Source organism: Lycium ferocissimum, chromosome 6, assembly GCF_029784015.1.
Source record: "Lycium ferocissimum isolate CSIRO_LF1 chromosome 6, AGI_CSIRO_Lferr_CH_V1, whole genome shotgun sequence".
Taxonomy (NCBI): Eukaryota; Viridiplantae; Streptophyta; class Magnoliopsida; order Solanales; family Solanaceae; genus Lycium; species Lycium ferocissimum.
Window position 1 is genome coordinate 3,000,337 of NC_081347.1, and position 21,013 is coordinate 3,021,349.

Here is a 21,013-nt window from a genome sequence, read left to right on the forward strand (position 1 = left end):
TACTTATTTAAGTTTCCATATAGTTCTAAATATAGTTCTAGAAGTAGTTTAACAAGAGATTTTGGGAAAATATATCTATGTAAACCACTTTGTTTTGGATTAACACAGCCATGAGCCAAAATCAAAGACAAATATCATATTTAATATAATAACATAGTCGTTTCAAATAGTATGTCAATTATAAAAACCAAACGCAGTTTCACAACTCCCATTTGAACTGCCTCAATATGCCCTGCAAAAATTATCCTGTTATATTCACTAAAGGACATAATTAACTTCATATTCAATAACAGAAACTAAGGTTAGACATCATGACTAAAAGAGAGAGCGATAAATCTGTACAAAAAAGCATTTTAGTCTAAGTTCAGAAAGGATGGACATTTACAAGATTTTAGATAATTGAAGCTAGGTTTTACTCTATTTCTAACTTGATTTGTGGGCAACTTTGAGCAACATTGTATTCAACAAGTTTTTCAACTAGTGAACCACCATTGTATCCATCCATAAGCAACTTCCCAATTTTCGACCTCCACTCCGAGCTATCTTTCTCCCACTTTCTATCATGAAAAACTCGATCACAATAGTTGAGCATCGCTCCCAGACCGGTGTTAGGTATCCAACCGTATGACATTAATACTCTTGCTTCTCCTTCACTAAGCTCTTCTCCTACCTGTGTGTAGACAATGGAAGAATGAAAAGGTTTTCAAAGAGACGTAAGATTCTATTGTTAGCAGAAAACAGGTTGGTAAGGTAAATGAATTTAAGAAAAAAGGTAAATGAATAATTTCGGATGTCAAGAGACCATTTGAGAACATTTTTGACATGCCAAGACACTTGTACTGTTAACATTTTCTTCAGATTAAAGCAATCATATATACTTTTTACACCTTCGCTGCATACAATAACCACAACTACTACGACTACGCCTCAATTCCAAGCAAGCTTAAAACATGATCTCTCTTCAATCTTGCTTCCGATCAATTGGATATAAGTTTTAACCATAAACTGGGAGAGAGCATGATACTTTGGATTAGGAGTAAATTCATTAGATTAAATTCTCATGTGAGAAACAAGGCAAAAATATTTATGAACAACAACAACAACAACAACCCAGTGAAATCCCACATCGTGGGGTCTGGGGAGGGTAGAGTGTACGCAAAAATATTTATGAACAAAAGAATTGAAAATAAGAACCTTCCTATGACAGGTTAAAAACTTAGCTAGGTCGACAACTTCAAACATTTACATAACCCCTCCCATTTCTCCCCTCTTTTCTATTTTGATAAGTAGATGTTTCTGGTCAGTTTGGTTCAGTATATGGAAATGTTTTGTGCACTTGAGCGTCTCATCTAAAAGCTCAAGCTATTATGGATAGAACACCTATTTTAGTTAGTTTAGGTCTTAAATATGACTGCTCACAAGCAAAGCCCGAGTATTTTTCTATTGGCCAAGGACATGGAAATATTCTGTTGATGGTGGCAGTAACCTTTCGTCTACTCTGATACCGGGTTGAAACACCTCATTGAAAAGCATAAACTGTTGGAGATGGAACTCAGTTAATTATTTATTTATTTTAGTTCTGCAACAGTTTCTGATTGGATAAGTTGAAAACCAACAGTTGGTGGATATAGGTAAAACAGACTGCCTAAGACTGCCTATTTTATCCAGCAACCAAATACCAATCATGATTAAAAAATTCAGATTAAATCAAATCGTACTTCAAGCCAGACAATGAAAAAATTTGTTGAGGAAGTTCGACAATTATCTATTGCCCACTCCACTTCACCTCACATCCCCAACCAAAGGGGATAATAAATGAACTGACGCAAACCAGGATTTCATGTTAAAACTCATGTCTGAAAAAGAAAACACAAGGGACCACTACGGGGAAGGAAAGTAAAAGCAACTATTTCTCACTTCAATTGACGCCAAAGAAAATAACCAGGTTCTCCCTCCCCCAGGAAAAAAAGGGCCATAATAAATTTGGTCAAATCTGCATCAGTAACATGAAAATGGGAACATCATAAGAAAAACTAATATAGCAGCAACTAAAGTAAATACCATCAGTGTTCTATTCTCGATTAGGGTGACCCTGCCACAGCTAGTAAGCTTCATAGCAGTTACCAATCGCCTGATTTGCCAATCAATGGGGGAGGAATCCACCAGTTCAAAGAAGTATGTTGCATAGCCATATTCAGGACGCTCAAGCACAATCCTGCATGTATGTAAATATAAGTGCCTTCGTGATCCTGAAACACTACGAGGACTCTAGAACCATAACGTGCAGCCAACAACAGACCTGTTATGCCTTTCAAAGACAAAAATAAATGACTGGAGATCTCGGCACCAGCCCCATTCAACAGGCCACTTCCGAAAATGTAGATACCGTGCCTAAAGTGTAATTTGAAAAAGAAAAAGGGCAATTCACATGAGATAATAGTGATACAAAGACATTAAAATGAATATATGCAACTATACTTTGGACCAAATAAATATTTATACCTGCTCAACGAGCGAAAACAGACAAGCCAAACAATAGCTAGCTTTTTCACCTTTTGTACACTGGAGTGGAGCTAGCTTTAATAGTGACTGTCGTTGGGAGGAGAAAAGCTAACCAACAAGTTAACACAAAACATGACATCAAATGAATGGATCAGTACGCTGCCTAAAAAGATATCACCAGAAAAATTAAAATAAAATAGCGTTCTAAGACAGTCCGATGCAAAACTTTTCCAGATTAGCCTATTGTAAATAGTATGAAGGGATTACATGAGATTTCAAGTTGAATCCCAGCAGGTTAAAAAAAAAAAAAAAAAAAAAAAGAAACTAGGTGATTTTTTCCCATCTACCTAAGCCCAAAGTTACCCGGCACCTATGTGGTGGGAGGTAGCAGGTGCCCGGAGAAATAATCGAGGTACGCACAAGTTGGCTAGGAAACCACCATCATAAATCAAATAGTATGAAGGGAATTGTGGGTGGGTTTTTTTTTTTTTTTTGGGGGTGGGGGGGGGGGGTGTGTGGAAGCCTGAACCACTCAAAAGTTGTAATAGCACATGAGGTAAAGAACTCAGAATCCTACAAATCCAGAAACAACATTAAGTAGTCCTGCTCCCTGCTAATTTTTCAGCTTTCTCAACACTTTAATCCTAAAGTTGTCAAATATTTCAAGCTTTTCATCAAGGCTTGATGAACACTTCAACAACTTTGTTAACTGACATGAATGGCTTCAGTTCGCAGAAGACTATAAAAGGTTTTGTTTTTTTGAAACTAAGACTATGAAAGGTTTACACCTAAAAATCGCTGCTTCACATTAAAAGATATCAAAAGGCATTTGATTATATCTGCATGTATCTAAAAACCAACCTCTTTCCATGCCCAAACTTAACTCTCACTCATGCAATTCATTCTATGACTCGTGATTGTTGTTATTATCTGATTGTAACCAGAAACTGCTCCACTTCACCAACAAGCTGACAAGTGACAACTACTTTTCTTCCAAGCCTAGTATCATGATAGCAGATTTTTACATGCACCAATTACCATCAAAGAGACACTCAAAATTTTCAAAAATCAAATAGTAGCCTAAACCTCCAAGTTCTTAACTCATTGAATAACTCCATGTTCGACATTCCAATTGCAAAAATATTAATTCTATATCCTGAACCCATAATGATCAATAATCAACTGCCAATCATAAGCATGGCAAAGGATAATGGTAATTTTGACTAGTAAGTTATTTGAGAAAGGACAGACTTTGATATGTAAAAGAAAATGACAGCTAAGAAACTCAAGAAGGGCCTAATTCCTGAACTAACATTCAGTAACATTTACAAGATCATTGACAGACTAAACCAACAAGGGTGGCTCAGTTGGTTGAGCATGGGGCTTCCATAATGGAGGTCTCAGGTTCGAAACCCCCTGCCTACGACAACAGGGGATTTGCCTTCTGGGTCGAGCTCATCGCACAGGGCTTGCCTAGTGCGGGTTATCTCTCCTGTGTGGTTTGCAAGCTATTGCACAGGAGCGGGGTTTACCCTGTGCGCAACCAAAGGGTAGCGGCTGCGGGTTCCTTTATCATCAAAAAGATCATTGACTGACTAAAATCTATTGCATGCTTCAGCAGGAAACGTGTAATTCAGACACAATTACAAATATAGGTAGATTTCCTCCTCAATTAGTGACAAGAAAGATCATGAGCACATGTATGGCCATACCTTAGATATAACAGCTTCTAGCTCTGAGAAGCTGTCTTCAGAGGACAAATCATCAATAGGTTCATTACTCTCATTTTCTCCAAAAAGTTTCATCTCATCAACGCTTACGCCTTTTTCAAGTAATACCTGCAAAGATCGATAAAGGCTGTGAACAATCTGATTTTTAACATGGCAATTTGATGGGAAAATACCTGCAAGAGTCCAGGAGCATCTTCCTCCATTGCTACTTCAACCGAATCTCTGCATTGTTGGAGAATGATATGGATAAAATGTGTACAGGATACGTAAATACATGCAGTACATGCGAGCACGTGTCTGTTGAGGTATCAGTGATGAAGTATAATTGAACAGAGGGAAAGAAAAAGGGAGGATAAGGGCCATTCGTAGTAAATGTAGACATATACAAAATTGATATATACATCTATATATACTAGTCTCTATTAACGTGCCTCGCACGTTATTCCCTGTCAACTATTATAAAGATTATATCTAAAGAAAATAAACTTCCTGTCATTTCTTTGGTCCTAAAATATTTATTCTATAACTCTTGCCCAACGTCATTTTTTCGGTGGACAAAACCTTAATAATTTATGCTATCTGACGCGTTCTCTAACTTCATTTATATTTACTTAATCTTAATTTTGCTACCTGTTATGATTTAACAAAAGGAGAAGAAACGTCTGATCGTTGAATATGTTAACAATATTATATTAGTAAACCTCTGATTGTTGAATATGTTAACAATGTTATGTTAGCCTACAATTTGTCTTCACGTGTTACCATTCATACTCATAAAATTAATTGATCAACACGTGATTTTTACTTCTTCTTTTTTTTTGTTCTGTTTTTCCTTCGTAAATTAGTTATCTATGTTGGTACGTACCTTTTAGTGTTGTTTGTCAAAATGGAATGATATCTCGATCATATCAATAAATAAGTAATATCATAATTTAGCACTTGAATTTGGAAAAGGAACGCTACTATTAGGCTAATTTCAAAAGTACGGATATTTCCTTATTTAAATATGATAGCAAAGATTTTGTTTAATTAATTAGATTGGGAATCAAATTTCAGAAGTAGTATTTTTTTTAATACTCTATCTTCAAATGGGACAATTTTTCTTTTTACCAAAATAGACAATAGAAATATGATAGAATTAGATTAAAAGGATACCAAAGTCGTTTAATATTTAAAGGATATTTTGATCAACTAACTTTTATGCTCATGCTTTTATATCAAGATTTGGAAGAAAAACCAAACCAGACAAAGAACTAAAAAACACCAAACAACAATGTTGAGCACAAAAAATTAGAAGCCCATCTTATTTAGGCATCAAAATCCAGAGGTAGTATATAATTAGGATTCTATTTCTATTCCTCCTGCCAAAATAATCTAATGTTGGACAAAAAAATAAATAAAGAAAATTGATCACTAAAATTGTACCAATAGTTATGACATGGCCACGTGAGGTACATGTTTAGTGTATTTGCTTTAGGATTCTAATTTCAGAATTGTAGTCAAATTGCAAATTTTTGGTTGGATTCAAAGTTCTAGATATCCGGGGAAATCTTACATATTACTACTTTATCCAATATGAAATAGTTTTACTAAGAATGTTTTGTCTTTTGAAGGGTATTAAAGTCGTTCAATATTTGAAGGATATTTTGGTGAACCAACATTTATATTCATGCTTTTAAAATAATATAGATATAGATACTATATAGTCAGAAAAAGGAAATTTTACGTGGCAGTTTTCCTTCGCTTCCGTGGCCGGCTAACTTTTAGTGGAGCTGGTGCTGATGAGATGGGTGTGCAATCCGAGACAGAAGAAACTAATTTGCCTGAGCACTCTGCAGCTCTACCTATCTCAAATGAAGGAACCCCTTTCGAAGAGAACAGCTTCATTCGCTCTCGTAACAGCATATGATCCAGTTCATCTTCAGAAGACTCATTGGCAATTCCAACTTCACTTTTCACCAGAAACATGCTACTATGGGGCAAACTACCCATTCCATTCTTCACAGTAGTTTCAACCATATTGTTATCCACAGGTTCAAGCTTGACATGTACACAGTCCGATAAAGGAGGACTAACTTTCCTTTTCCAATTAAAAGATGAAAGGTCTTGTCCATGACTTGATTCTTCATGCTTGGGAAGAGTTCTCCCATCATTTCCTAGACTTTCCGTTGAGTTTCCACAGTCGGACGACTTATTTTTCTGCCACTGATGCCCCAACTCAAACACTTGAGGATCTTTACTAGACAAACCTCCAACTGCCACAGTTGAAGAATTAGAAATCCTATGAAGTTCACGAGAACGATGACCTTTCATCTTAGAAGGACAAATCTGTCCTTTTACTATCCCAGCACTTTGAATATTCGTGTCATCCATGAGTACGCTGGAAAAGTTGGAAAGGTGATCCTGCACAAAATACAGAAATTGGCAACTTCTACAGTTGACTAAAAAGGAAATAACAAGATATGAGCAGGCAGTAACGTGACCGACATTAAATTCCAGTTTTCCTTGCCCTCCCTGGAGAATGGTGTCCAACAAAAAAGCAGTTCAGTGGGGAAAGATATTGACGATTAAGTACTTCCGGAATGACTAAAAAGACAATTCCCAGAGCTTCTTCTCTACAGACCAAACATCTATGAGAGATAAAGAGATAGGGAGAACTATCAAGCTCATAATGTCAGCTTTTTAGGGAGAACTATCAAGCTCATAATGTCAGTTTTTTTTTTTTTTTTCAAGGAATGCAGTATTGTAATTGAGCCAAATAATCACATAGGAAAACCGCATGACAGACTAACATAGGTATGTAACAAATTTCTGCAACAAGCATAGGATTCGACCTGCTGGATTTGAACCAGCAAACAAGAAGGATGTTCCCCTGCTCTTCCCTGAGCTAAGGTCGAGCGTATACCAACTTTCATGGCTAAGCTTCGAGCAAAACTGCCCTAGTTGCAAGATGTAAAAACATGATTATGACGGTGGAAAAAAAGAAATTACAGAATATTACTAAATACTTATAAATCTTGTCAAAAATAATCAAGCGCAAAAGTTCGTAGCCCAAGAAGCTATGAAAAATTATTCACCGCGTAGCTAAAAATTGTAGCATATAGTTCGCAAACCCATGTCAATGGCTGCTTCTTTTTTCTCTTTCTTTCTTTTCCTTTTCATATTTGTTCACATGGGTTTCTTGCTATCAGTTAGTTCCACAAGTTGTAAAACTATATAAATGCATTAAACAAAATTTCGTATGATTTGCAACAAGAAGAGAAAGCTATAGACAATTACCTCTAAAGTTGACGCCTTCAAGCATAGCTCTTTCCTGTCATTGAACCAAGAAGCATAAGATCTAATTCTTTTTAGAACTTTACAGTTTACAGGTGTCAAAGATGTATAAATTGAAAAGTAGGTAACAGATATTTCAGAATTTCTCTTTCGAACTAAGTTTGACACCTGCATTGGACATGGATTATCAAGACTTAAGACAAAGGCACCTCATGTAAAAATGATTAAATTGTGCATGTATATAAGCACCTTGACTGTAAAATTCTCTGCCTATCTTTGAGCACAACAAAATCAAGATCATCCAAAAAATCATCAGGTTTCTTGCCATTGATTCTCAGTATTGCTTCTGCGTCAGCACTGGATGAATCATTGACAAGGTTAATGGAAGAGTTCACTCTGATACCTTCCACAGACTCATCCTTCACAATGATAGGAAACCTTGGTGATAATGATTGTTGAAATGTACTCTCAATGGTATCAACTTTTTCTGCAGTATGTGCAGAAATATTCATCTGATTCTGAAGTGTATTCGTATTTGCTTCTGTTTGATGGAAACATTGCAGCGCATCACCTAAACACATGTCAATTCAAATTGTGAGCAAACAATTTAAATTCGTGAAAATCAAACTTGAACATTTTAATATCTTATTAGAGTGCTGAACCCTTTGACCAATAATGTCATGAAAAAATTGAGGTCTTAGGACACAATTCAAGCAAGCACACTAAACAAGAATCTCAAATTAAATTGGATCCAGCACGAATGGGAGAAACTTTACCAGTAATATTTTTCTGCTGTGCCAAACTCCCTAGCCCCTCTTGTTGAACTGAATAAGCCAAATGGAGATTCTGCAGAAGATGTTTCACTTTAGTCACCATGTTACCAGAAGGAATTAAAAGTAATATGAACCCTAAATTTAAGCACAGGTGATCATTATGCAAGAAGACCTCAGTTTTGCCTGCTTATCCATCAAGCGAAGATAAGAAAGAAGAAAGTTGAAGTAACAGAGGACATACACCTTAGTTATACAGAAATACCTTCATGCTAACACTGAATTGAGTAATCAGCTAAATCATGAAAAGCTATTATTAAAATCAGTTTCTGGCACTCGATCATGCTACCTTCGAGGAAGAGGAGAAGAAACCATAAAGAAAAGGAGCTTAGACATACTCCTCTCCACCAAAGGTTCACCACACATCTTTTTCATGTCCCTGAACATATGTCATTGTCAGTTTTGGTGGCCACGACCTACTCCACAGCTAGCAATATTCTCCCTACAAGTCCAACAGTGGCTTTCCTCATGCTCCCTTGTATTTCAGTTTCTGGCACTCGATCATACTACCTTCGAGGAAGAGGAGAAGAAACCATAAAGAAAAGGAGCATAGACATACTCCTCTCCACCAAAGGTTCACCACACATCTTTTTCATGTCCCTGAACATATGTCATTGTCAGTTTTGGTGGCCACGACCTAATCCACAGCTAGCAATATTCTCCCTACAAGTCCAACAGTGGCTTTCCTCATGCTCCCTTGTATTTCAGATTGTACGCACCTTTCCCTAGTCCCAACAAAATCACCATGGATTTGCCGTTCGTTGTCTTAAAAGTTCATCATCTGAAGTACTACAGAGTCAGTGAAGTGTTCGAATTCAGTAGGACTAATTTGGGTTTGTCATTAGCATGCTAAGTAAAGAGATATGTGCCAGTGGGAGTCCAATTTTGAGAGACAGCAAAACCTAGTTCAATTGTGTACAATAGACGGAAACCAGGGAGAGGAGGAAGTTGATATCATTGTAGAAAAGTGAGAATGCTAGAGATAGACGGAGTGGAAATAGCGCTACGAGCCTACAATCAGTCATTTTATTTCTCTGCTCTCTTTTTTTTCTTGAGAGGATGGGGAGAGAGATAGGTAACGTTACCAATATTAATCATTTAACCAAAACGCATGCTCTCAAATAACAATAATTTCACAGAAGCAAACATAAAAATTTTAGAACAAATCCTCCTCTAGATGGATAAAAGAAGCCAAAAGGTAATAAATTAATCAGCATCTTCCTTTTTTTATATAGCAAGTGTAATTGATTACTCAACATCCATAAACACGACTGAGTAAAATCAAGCTATCTGTCAGGCTCCACTAGGGTTGTATTTAATACCTGTGAATCACATTGTTCATCTTCCTTTTGCATGACGGTATCAATTGAAGACCTGCACATGTTACCATCAATGTCAAATGCAAAATGAACACCACTTTTTCTGGAAATTTTGTAAGGATGACTAAATAGAAAGACTTTTCTGTTAAGCTACAGTGAAAAGGTTTTAAAACATTTTCCCAGCTAATGAAGGAAACCAACAAGAGGTACCACCAAACAATAACAACCAAAGCAATCGTGGCAAAGACAAAAAATTCTGTGCATATTCTACCTTGTATATATCTATAAAATAGTTTCTACTTGATTTTTCTAGATGATTGAGATTTTTACTTTGGAGTAGCTCGGTGACCAAGCAGAATACACTAGTGGTAGAATGTGCTAACGATTTTAAGAGTCTAGACAGTACTCATATTTCAAAATAGTTTGTAAAGAAGGTTACTCTACTCTTTTTTTTTTTTGAATAAGAAGGAAGGTTACTCTACTTCATTTACTCTTTAACTAGCTTTTTGAAGGTTTTGTTTTGCTTTCGTTACTTCCTGTGTCCATCAAAATAAATTTCTTCACTACATTCTCGCCAGCCCACTACTCCTACTGGTCACTTGTTGTGTCTTCCTACATTGGACAAACCATTCATTTTTTAGCTGCCCTTACCCTCTTTTCTTGTTTTTGTCTGACACTTGAGAAATACAAGAAAAAGAAATCATAGCACAATGAAGAATAACATATCTAATTGTTAGTAATAACAAAGAGATGTGGTTAAAACAGTGGATTAGGCAAAAGCCATGGATTATAGTACTATGTTTTACTTTTATCTCCCTTCCAAAACCGAGAACATAACACAACAGCTAAAACTTCATCGTTGTCAATCAAAATGTAATCTTTTCAATAGTATCTCTGCTTTTTCTTCCCGGTTTTTTTTTCTTTTTATTATACTTCCAAAACAGTGAACTAAACACTAAAAACAGCTGTAAGTTGCCATCCTTTTCATAAAAGTTCCATCTTTTGCAGCAGTACATCTTTATTTTTCTTTATCCTTTGCTTCTACTTCCAAAACTGCAAACTAAACACAATTAAACAGCAAAAAATTCATCTTTTGCAAGATTTTTTTTTCTCTGTAATTTCCAAAACTGTCATCTAAACACAATTAAAGAGGCAAAAAATCATCTTTTGCAAAAATGTTGTTTCTTCCTATAATTTCCGGAACTGTAACTAAACACAATTAAACAGGCAAAAAAAAAAAAAAAAAATCATCTTTTGCAATAACGTTGTTTCTTTCTCGGTAATTTTCAAAACTGTGAACCAAACACAATTAAACAGGCAAAAAATCTATTTTTGCACGATTTCTTTTTCCTTCTCTATAATTTCCATAACTGTGAAGTAATCTCTGTAAACTACCTAACAAAAACTTATCTATTTCATCAAGTTGTTTTCCAGAAATAGCAAATTCTATACATAAAAAAGAAGATTTAACTGAAAAACCAAACTTACTCCAACACTTGAGAAGTTCCATCAGTAGAATGAACACTAGAAGATTCCAGAAGACGTTCGCTAGCTAGTAGTATTTTCTTTTGCTTTTCATTTATATTTCCAAAACTTTGAACTAAACACTAAAACCTGCTATAACATTCCCATCTTTTGCAGCAGTACATGTTAATTTTTCTTTATCCTTTACTTTTTACTTCCAAAACTGCAAACTTAGCACATTTAAACAGTAAAAAAAAAAAAAAAAAAATAAGCTTTTGCATGAATATTATTTAGTTCTCTGTAATTTCCAAAACTGTGAGCTAATCACTATAAACTAGCTAACAAAAACTTATCTATTTCATCAAAGTTTCTTTCCAAATAGCAAAGTCTATGCACAAAATTTTCATCTTTTGCAAGAATTTTTTTTTCTTTCTTTATAATTCCCAAAATTGTGAACTAATCACTTTAAACTAGCTAACAATAAATTATCTATTTCATCAAAATTGCTTTCCAAATAACAAATTCTACAACTTCAACAACATACCCAGTGTAATCCCACAACGTGGGGCCTGAAGAGTGTAGAGTACTAGAGTGTACGCAGACCTTACCCTTACCTCGCTGTTTCCAAAGACCCTCGGCTCAAATAACGCATATCAAAGCAGTTTTAAAAAGGTAAAATAGCAGAAGTAAAGCAGGCATAGCAAATAATAGAGAAATCAATACACAACAGCATAGTAACAACAGCATAATAATGTGATAACCGAAGCTGTTGGTTTTTCAAAAGATGGTGCAGCAAAAAGAAGATTTAAATGGTTGAAAATTGTCTCTCCATATTCTTTATTAAGCATAGGAGGGCTTTAAATAGCCAACATTTTAAATAAAATAAAAAATGCATAATTTAAAATTCAAAAGCCTATAATATCTCAAATAGTCTAATCTATCCAATAGAAATTTAAAATTCAAAAGTAGATTCATCCTAATCCTAACCAACTTATTATGCCAAAAATAAAATTACTGCAGTAACTGAAAGCAATTTTCAACAGATAGTAACACGTGTTCACTATTCTATCCCATAGAAATTTAAAATTCAAAAGTAAATGCTTCCTAAAAATAAAATTACAGCAGTAACTGAAAGCAATTTTCAACGGAATCAAAGAAACAACAGATAGTAACAGAAAATCAAAGGACAAAGTAACTACGAGACTAGTACTAAAATAGCAAATTCTATGCATAAAAAAAGGACTAAACAGCAATTCCTCTACATAATAATCATCATAACTAACTCAAAACAAACTTTGTACCACTCGACAAGCACACTGTACAACTCAGCTAAAGCTTATCAAACAAGTTAACTGAAAAAACAAAACTTGCTCCAACACGTGTCCACTAATCTATCAAACAGAAATTTAAAATTCAAATGTAAATTCATCCTAAAAATAAAATTACTGCAGTAACTGAAAGCAATTTTCTACGAGACTAATACTAACGCTACTAAATAGTAAATTCAATGCATTAAAAAAAAAAAGTTAAAAAGTGAAAAAACAAAACTTACTGAGTAGAATTGACACTGGAAGAAGATTCTAGAAGACGTTTGTTGGCTAATAGTAATTTCAATCGCTGTTTTAACGGAAGCCGTTCAAATTCACGTTCATCATTCTCCATTGAACAACACAACTCACCCATTTTCTTTCTACATCAATTGAAAAAAAAAAATCGGTTTTTTTCTAGGGTTTTAATGAACAAATGATTTATTTTTTTTAATATGTATAGAGATATATATATATATGCAAAGGAATGTATAGAAAAAAATGTGAGTGAGAGAAGAAGAATTGTACGATTAGCTTTTTAGAGGTTTCTTTTTGTGTGACTGATTTTTTTAATTCTTTTTTGTTTCAGAGAAAAGTGAATGTGAGTGATGGATTTTGCTTTAGGCTAATTTGGCGCGATTTATTGAATTGGGCTTTGGCGGATCCGAAATTTTGGGCTCTTTGTCATGGCCCAATAGTTAGACCTATAGAGAAAAAATTTTTTTGTCGGATTGCCCTTCTTTTGGGGTGGTTTTGATCCTTCATATTTGTGATTTTAAGTCGTTTTGATATAAGATTAAGGTTATTTCCTTTTTATAAAATAAAAAAATAATTTCGCAAGACGGGGGGAAGGAGAGTTTTCCTTTCCTTGGGCAGATCCTTAAGGAAAAACCAAAGTTATCTTTGCACTGTCTTGAAAAATTTTTAGAATGCACACATTTTTAGTTAAGGCATACTTTTGGTTATACCTTAATTAAATGCTCTTGAACTTTTGATAATTCCTTAAGGAAAAGTTTTATAAAAGGCAAAACTAAATTTGCCTTGAGATCAAAAATCATGCCCACTTTGGCATTTTAGTTTAAAAAAAAAAAAAATCTCGGAAGGTAATTGAGACATTTTTTTTTAAAAAAAACCCAAGGCACACTTTTAATTGTCATTTTTGTTATACCTTAATTAAAACTACTTAGTATTTAGGAAATTTTGAAATACTAAATTACAAAAGTTATCCTCCGGCATAACTTTAGTTTTTCCTTAAGGAAGTTTTTGATTGAGACATTTTTTTTGAAAAAAACTTTTCAAGGCACATTTAGTTAAGGCATACTTTGGTTATACCTTAATTAAAAAATTTGAGGCATAATTAAGGAAAGTTTTGTAAATTAAACTAAATTATTGAGGAAAAGTTATGCCCGCATAACTTTATAAGGAATTATCATGGAACTTTGCCTTGAGAGTTTTTTTTTTAAAAAAACTTTTCTTTTGATTAAGGCATACTTTTTTGCCTTAATTGTAATCTCATTATCCAATAATTAGGAAAACTATATAGGTAACTAAACTATGTCTTGAGGAAAAGTTATGTGAACTTTAGTTTTTGTGTTATGGAATTACTTTCACTGTAAGCCTTCAAATTTGAATATTTTATGTGAGCGGGGGTTCGAAATGTATGTGTTGGTATAGTGGCAAAATTTAAAGTGCAAATATGTGGAAAATTTAAATTGTGTGTGTGTGTTGGAGTTTGTGTAGTGACTATAAGAATATGTACAGGTGAATGTGGTTTTGATCCACCAATGATGCCGAAGTCGTTTTGATATAAGATTTTATCTTGTTTTCATTTTTATTTATTATTCATGGAAAGTAACATTTTCCTTTCCTTGGGCGATGGGGAGAAAATTTCATTTGCACCGAGAAAAATTGGTAGAATGAACATTTATTATTAGGAAATTACGCCGAATGGCCTTTAAAATTGATGGTCTTGAAGTTTTGACTCTCATTTGGTTTATAGGTAAAATTTCGAGGTCAAAAATCAAAATTTGGTTTATTTAAAAAAAAAAAAAATCTCGGAAGGTAATTGAGGTCAAAACTCTAAGATCACCCACCTCAATTGTCATTTTTGTAAATTGCAGTCTTTTTAAACTACTTAGTATTTAGGAAATATTTGAAATATAATTACAAAATATCCACCTCTTTTGATATAGGAAAATATTTGAACAAAAATAACTTATTTAAATACTGAATACTCCAGAAACGATTAATCGAATTTGAATCAGTTTGTAAATTATTCCTGGAGTTTGAAACGTGCAGTTCAAACTTTAAGAATAATTCATGGAACTCAAGAGTTCTACTAGCTTAGAATTTCTTGTGATTCTACCACTTTTTTGAAAAAGGTAATCTCCATTATCCAATAATTATAGCAATATATGGGTGAAACTATCAAGTGTGAATTCAGTGTGATGGAAGTATTGTCCCAATATATCATGGGAATTACTTGGTCTCAAACATTTTAAAATGAAACTTTGGTTCTCCCATATTTAAAAATATATAAATAAAAGCACTTTTTATATATAACTCTCCCCGATGAATTTTCATTTTTTGAAATGGATAACCGTAGAATAATTTTCATGTTAGGTATTTAAAAATTATTCATTTGATTTGTGTCTTAATCAATTTTTGTTGATGAGAAAAAAGATAGAAGAAAAAAATGGATGCACACAATGATTCTAATAAGTTCTTTGTGTGTGTTGAAGTTTGTATTCATAGAGAAAAAAAAAATATATATATATATATATATATAATGTATCAAATTCTCATTGCAAGTGTCTCAAAACTATTTCGTATATACATGATTCCAATAACATTCTTATTAAAATTTTCATGTGTTATTAAGCCTCTAACGCGGTTGGTATAGTGGATTTCAATATTCATGCTTAATTGTGTGTGTGTTTCATTGACTATAAGAATATGTCATTGTGAATTGAATTTTCAATCTCCAAATTTGAACTTATAAAAATTTGAGTTTCTTAAATTGTTTGGGAATGCACACATATCTTGGAGTTTCATTTGTCAAAGTACACTTATTCTCTTGGAATAAGACAATTTTGGCTAGGAGCACTTTTATTTTTAAAAAAATCCATATCAAAGGAGTGGCTAGTATTATGAGTAATAATTTTTAAAATAGTGGTTAATGTTTAATATAACTAATGTTAAAAGTGGTCATTGTCAAATTTTTCCAATTGCATCTAGTCCTGAGATGGAATTTTGTACGAGAAGGTGAATTGAACTTCACAAAATGGAGTTTGAACATAAGTTTTTTTATAATTTGGAAAAAAAAAACGATCCATCAAAAGAACTCATTGTTTGTTCAGTTGTTCCATATGTTAGTTAGGAGTTGCTTTTAAAATGATAGCTAATACTTTTTAGTGTTAAAAGTAAATTAAAAAAATATAAAACAAAAAAATACTTTTGGGCTCTTTAATAGTTACCATGGGCTATTGGGAAATGGGAAAGAAAGTGTTACTTCGGTGCTGATGGGAAGTATTGGTCCCTGATCATGAGCCATTAAACACTAAACACGTTACCTGGTCTCAAACTTACAAACTTTGGTTCTCCCAAATGTAATTTGAAAATGACAATAAATTTGATCCTTTTGGATGCACTCCATTGGAGCGTTGGAATTTTGGGAAGATGGACAAACGTAGCATATTTCATAATCTTAATTTAGGTATTTAGTTAATTATTCGCGTGTTGAAAAGACAGAATGCAAAAAGGTCCAACGATGTAAATGAATGAGTCAGAGCGATTCTAATAAGTTCTTTTACTTTCAACAAATAATAAGTTGAAAATTCAAGTCGGCATATATATATATATATATATATATATATATATATATATATATATATATATATATATATATATATATATATATATATATATATATATATATAATGTATCAAATTCTAATTGCAATTCTCAAAACTATTTCGTATATACATGATTCCAATAACTTCTACATTGAGGTGTTCACTTGTGTTATTAAGCCTCAATAACGTCGGATTAGAAATTTCAATATTCATATAACTTATCTTCCTTATTAAACCCGTCATTGTTTGAATTTTCATTCTCAAATTTACAATCATATAATAGCTTTTGATCTCGTATTTAATATCTTTGTGCAATGCACACATAATCTTATCATGTTCCAAAGTACACTTATACATAAATAAGACAATACATAAAGAATGAGACCTTAAATGGTTAGATTCTAATGTATATAAATCACAACAGAATGATTAGTGACTACGCATAACATATGATTTATTATAACAAAAAGTGTTGTGCAAAAATGTTTTAGACGAGAAAATGGACGAACATTTCATTTATAAGTTGAATAAAAGAAAGGGATAGAAAATGATCCGTCAAAGAAGTCTTGTTTTGAGATTTCCTATGCAAAAAAAAAAAAAAAAAAAAAAAAAAAAAAAGATTTTTGTAAAAACGGATATAAAACTAAAAATATACTTATAAATGGTTACAAAATCAGTTAGCTGGTTTTATACCCTCTCCGATCAAAACATTCACCTTTTTCTTTTGGCATATTGGGAAACAAACTAAATAAAGATTGGCAACACTGCTTATATCTAGGAGTAGAAACTCCATGTTCTTAAATGCAGTATCGCAGAGTATCAAAGCCTCCATGATTGTGGCCTTCTCTCACTAGAAAATCGGCACACTGATTTGCCTCCCTCCAAACATGTCTAAGTGAAGCTTTGTTGGCCTTCAACAAATGTCTACAATCTTCAATAATAGGTCTAAGCAGATGCTGTTGTACATCCTCCTCATTGATAAGATTGATAGCTATTAAGCAATTTCATTCCAATTCTATTACTTCATATTCCATTCAGATTCTAACGTTTAATACTTACTTGATGCTCCACAATTCTGACTCGGACTTGAAGTGGGTTTCATCTCACCCAAGTAACCCAACAACCACTTTCTTTGATCATCTTGAAAGATCCCTCCAAAAGCAGCATCTCTGGATTGCATCTTGACACTACCATTAGTGTTCAGTTTTATCTTTCCTATTGGTGGGGGACCAAGCTAATTAGTTTAACATGTTTAGTAATAGGGATTATAGCACGAAACACTTTAGTGATTTCACAAGCATAATTTGTTATCTGATTACATATAAGTCCTATAGGACGATGATTGCCAACCATTAGCTATAATATCATCAAGCCATTCAATCATTGGCTTAGGAGATTATCATCAAGCTCATTCCGTGGAAGGAAATTATATGCCATGTTTTAGATTTAAGATGGTCTAATGCGAATCTAGGATTTACGGATAGCATGGATGAAATAAATTTTCAAGTCAAACAAATCTTTTGTAGTATGTGAAAAATGTAGTATTATCTAATTTTAGAAATTGTATTTAAAATACCTAATTTTATAAAATATGTTCGCGTCTTTCCAAAAATAAAATTCGCCACCGAGTTAGGTAATATGTGAAGAATCCTCCACAGTAACATCACATCGATCACACTTTGGTGATTCAATTATCTTCTTCTTAAATCTGAGTTCATTTGACATAAGTCTATTATGCTGGGAAAGCCATATAAAGTGTTTTATCTTTTTAGGGAGACGCAACTTCCATACAGTATTCCATCTTTGATCATTTGGTGTAGCTGTCTCATTACAAGCAATCTCATATGCAGATCAACTTATACTACATTTACCATTACTTGTTCCATCCCACGAGAGTTTATCTGCAAAAACAAAATTGACAGAAATCAAGGGGGTGAAGGTATGGAAAACGTTCCTCCCGTGCTACTATGTTACAAGAATGCTAATGTTTGACTACTACGTTAAGAGGGAAAAAAAAAAAAAAGTCATCAAATATGTACAAACGATAAAACCCCTTGAGATCATTCATCCCACTATGGGAACATAGAATAAATAATATTATAAGAGATAAAATATACTATAATGAAGAGCTAAACTAAGTTGATAATATATTACCTTTCGATTAATTTATTGGAGAACATATGAGCTGGCACGTGGGTTCAATATGGGCATAAATGTTTTTTTTTTTTTTTTTTTTTTGGCAAGTGTTTTTGAAGTACAAAAATTAGAATAGTACAAAGAGATATATTTTAAACAAGGCACCTTATAAATTGAACTTCGAATTATGATGTTATAAATAAGTAATCCAATATAAATTGTCACCAAAAAAAAGAAAGTTTTGTTTAAGATATTGAAAAGATATATAATATGGCGGAAAGACTTATTCTCTTACTTTTACTTTGCTTCTTCTTTTCTTCAATAGTAATCTAAAGCTAAGATTACGTGATATGAGAATAATGAAATAAAAACAAGTAAAAAGAATAGAAGAAAAATGATAAAGAAAAATTAATAGAACGATGTGTCTCATTATTCCTTTTCTTTTATGTATGAATACATTATAATCCCAAAAGTTTTAATTGTGATTTTCAATCCTTTTTTTCTTTCCTTTTTAATTTTTCGGTTGCTGTAGTTGACTAAGAAGGTAAGTAAATAAGATCTACAACTTAAGCCCAAATTGTAACTATTGCATTACTTTTAAAATCAAGATCAGACTCGTCGTATTGCAAGACATTGTGTGCCAAAATTTGAAATTTGAGAAAGTAATCAAATTTGAGTATAAATTTTGGTTATGATCAAAGACAAGTAGGTAACTTATACGAATGCTAGGAGAATGAGAGAGAAAATCTCAGAGACACGAACGAAATTTTAAAAAAATTTAAATTAAGCATGTCATTATAGTTGTATATAGTGAATACTCGAAAAACAATTGGATTCTTCTACTCAAACTTAACTTAGTTATAGCAGGTAGTTTGAGACTTTAATTTAACCAATCTCTTGAGGTTTTAATATTATGGGATCGATTTGTAGGGTTTTGAGTTTAACAGACATTACTAGCTAAATTCTCGATGTTTGTTCCCGAGGAATGGCATTTATGGCCCCGTTTGACCACATGGATTTTGATTTTAAAATTGAAAATAATATTGAAGGATTATAGTTAATAATTATTTGTTACTCAAATTAATTTATTCTTTAAAATATATACATTTGAAGTTTGAAAATGAAGTCCTAGGAGTTTTTAAAAAGTTTTTTCTCACAAATTTTAACTTTATTGTCACGTACAAATAAAACTTCTAACTTTCAAACCTTTTTCAACATCAAATTTTTATTTTTTAATTCTCCGATCAAATTATGTCCGCCAAAGAAAAACACCATATCATAGCCAAATGGATAAAAATTTATCTATATTAGGTGTTTACACTAACTAATGCATGCATGACATGTGTTTAAACATGTAAAGTTATCACTTAATCATGATTAATTCATTTATATTCTTGCTTTATTAAACATTTTAATCATAATAAATTGACTTAATTAAGCATAAGTACAAAGCAAATAGGAGTAATTTTTACAAAGTATAAATACACAAAGCAAATAGGAGTAAATATTTACATGTCCAAACGCCTACTCCCTCTATCCCAATTTATAAAACCATGTTAATGAAAAATGGCGATATTTTAAGATGTATTTTTTCTCAAAATTGATATGAAATAAATGCAAACATAAGTCTTATTGATGTAGTTTTCGAATATAGAAATTTTAATGTTAAAATATTGAGTTAATCTTATCCAATTTAGCTTCAAAATTTAGTTAAATTGATTTTCAAAAAGTAAAAAGTGTCACATAAATTGAAACAGAGGGAGTAATACATTTTTCCATGAAAAAGTTCTAACTGCTTACCTCGAAGAAGTTAATTACAGCCTACGAGAAAAGGAGAAAAAGAATTGCAGTTACAAATGTAGTTGTCGTAAAAGATTAAAGAATATGACCGTTGGGAACCAGCTGTATTTTAATTTATTTCGACAAAGTACTACATCTAAGATTGTGTCCTCTTCCTACCCCCCCCCCCCCCACCTCACCCCGCACCCTCCTACACCACCCACTGTCTTTTTTGCTAGTTTTAGCCAACAGACTCTGATCTAGTAGAGCATTTTCATGTCAAAGATGGCATTGATAAACACAAACAAACAAAAATAACATGATAAATTTACTAGCTAGCCTGTAACGGCTACCCATAAAGTGATGCTTTTGTTTGTTTCTATTCTATGCAGAAAAGATTTCCCTTTTTCTCTTCATTCTAGTTGTAGTATTTATTTTATTTACTAGGAGTACTTTGCATTGTGAAATGGAAAATTACTCGTCATGTCAAATTTATTATGGTCGCTTCGCATTTTAATTTTTTATATAAAATAGTAACTTCCTGGCCAACTTGGATGTACTCCTTTAAGAACATTGGAGGGAAAAAAAATATAACCAGCATTAATATATATATATATATATATATATATATATATATAACCATATTATGTGTAATAGTAAAGTGATTAAATAAGATAAAAATGTGTAGTAGTTAATATAGACAGTTAAGTGATACAATTTATAATTTATGTGTATGTATTTGTCGGTTTGGTACATGAGGGCGGATTTATCATATAAGTTACAGGTTTGACAGAATTTAATAGCGGTAAAAATTTA

General features: G+C 32.7%; 1 protein-coding gene across 3 annotated transcripts; it reads right to left on the reverse strand.

The window, feature by feature from the left end:
- Positions 1-228: 228 nt before the first annotated feature.
- On the reverse strand, positions 229-12,981 carry LOC132058924 (uncharacterized). Of its 3 annotated transcripts, none has more exons than XM_059451348.1 (13): positions 12,957-12,981; positions 12,674-12,807; positions 9,661-9,712; positions 8,285-8,354; positions 7,758-8,079; positions 7,512-7,545; positions 5,959-6,635; positions 4,406-4,454; positions 4,215-4,340; positions 2,503-2,610; positions 2,300-2,391; positions 2,062-2,215; positions 229-670 (listed from the first exon to the last, which is right to left on the reverse strand). In XM_059451348.1, the coding sequence occupies exons 2-13, from the start codon at positions 12,802-12,804 to the stop codon at positions 413-415; spliced, it is 2,073 nt and encodes a 690-aa protein (XP_059307331.1). In that variant the 5' UTR covers positions 12,805-12,807; positions 12,957-12,981; the 3' UTR covers positions 229-412. The 3 variants fall into 3 exon arrangements, with proteins under 3 accessions (XP_059307331.1, XP_059307333.1, XP_059307332.1); XM_059451350.1 differs by lacking the exon at positions 12,957-12,981 and adding an exon at positions 8,628-9,119 and having other exon boundaries at positions 12,674-12,761; XM_059451349.1 differs by lacking the exons at positions 2,503-2,610; positions 12,957-12,981 and having other exon boundaries at positions 12,674-12,885.
- Between the last annotated feature and the right edge of the window lie 8,032 nt (positions 12,982-21,013).

Coding starts and splice junctions, on each gene's coding strand:
- LOC132058924 (XM_059451348.1), bottom strand. CDS start 12,804: ATGGGTGAGTTGTGTTGTTCAATGGAGAATGATGAACGTGAATTTGAA. Junction 6,636..7,511: donor TGAAGGCGTCAACTTTAGAG/GTAATTGTCTAT, acceptor TATTTTGTGCAG/GATCACCTTTCCAACTTTTC. Junction 2,611..4,214: donor TAGAAGCTGTTATATCTAAG/GTATGGCCATAC, acceptor CTTGTTGGTTAG/CTTTTCTCCTCCCAACGACA.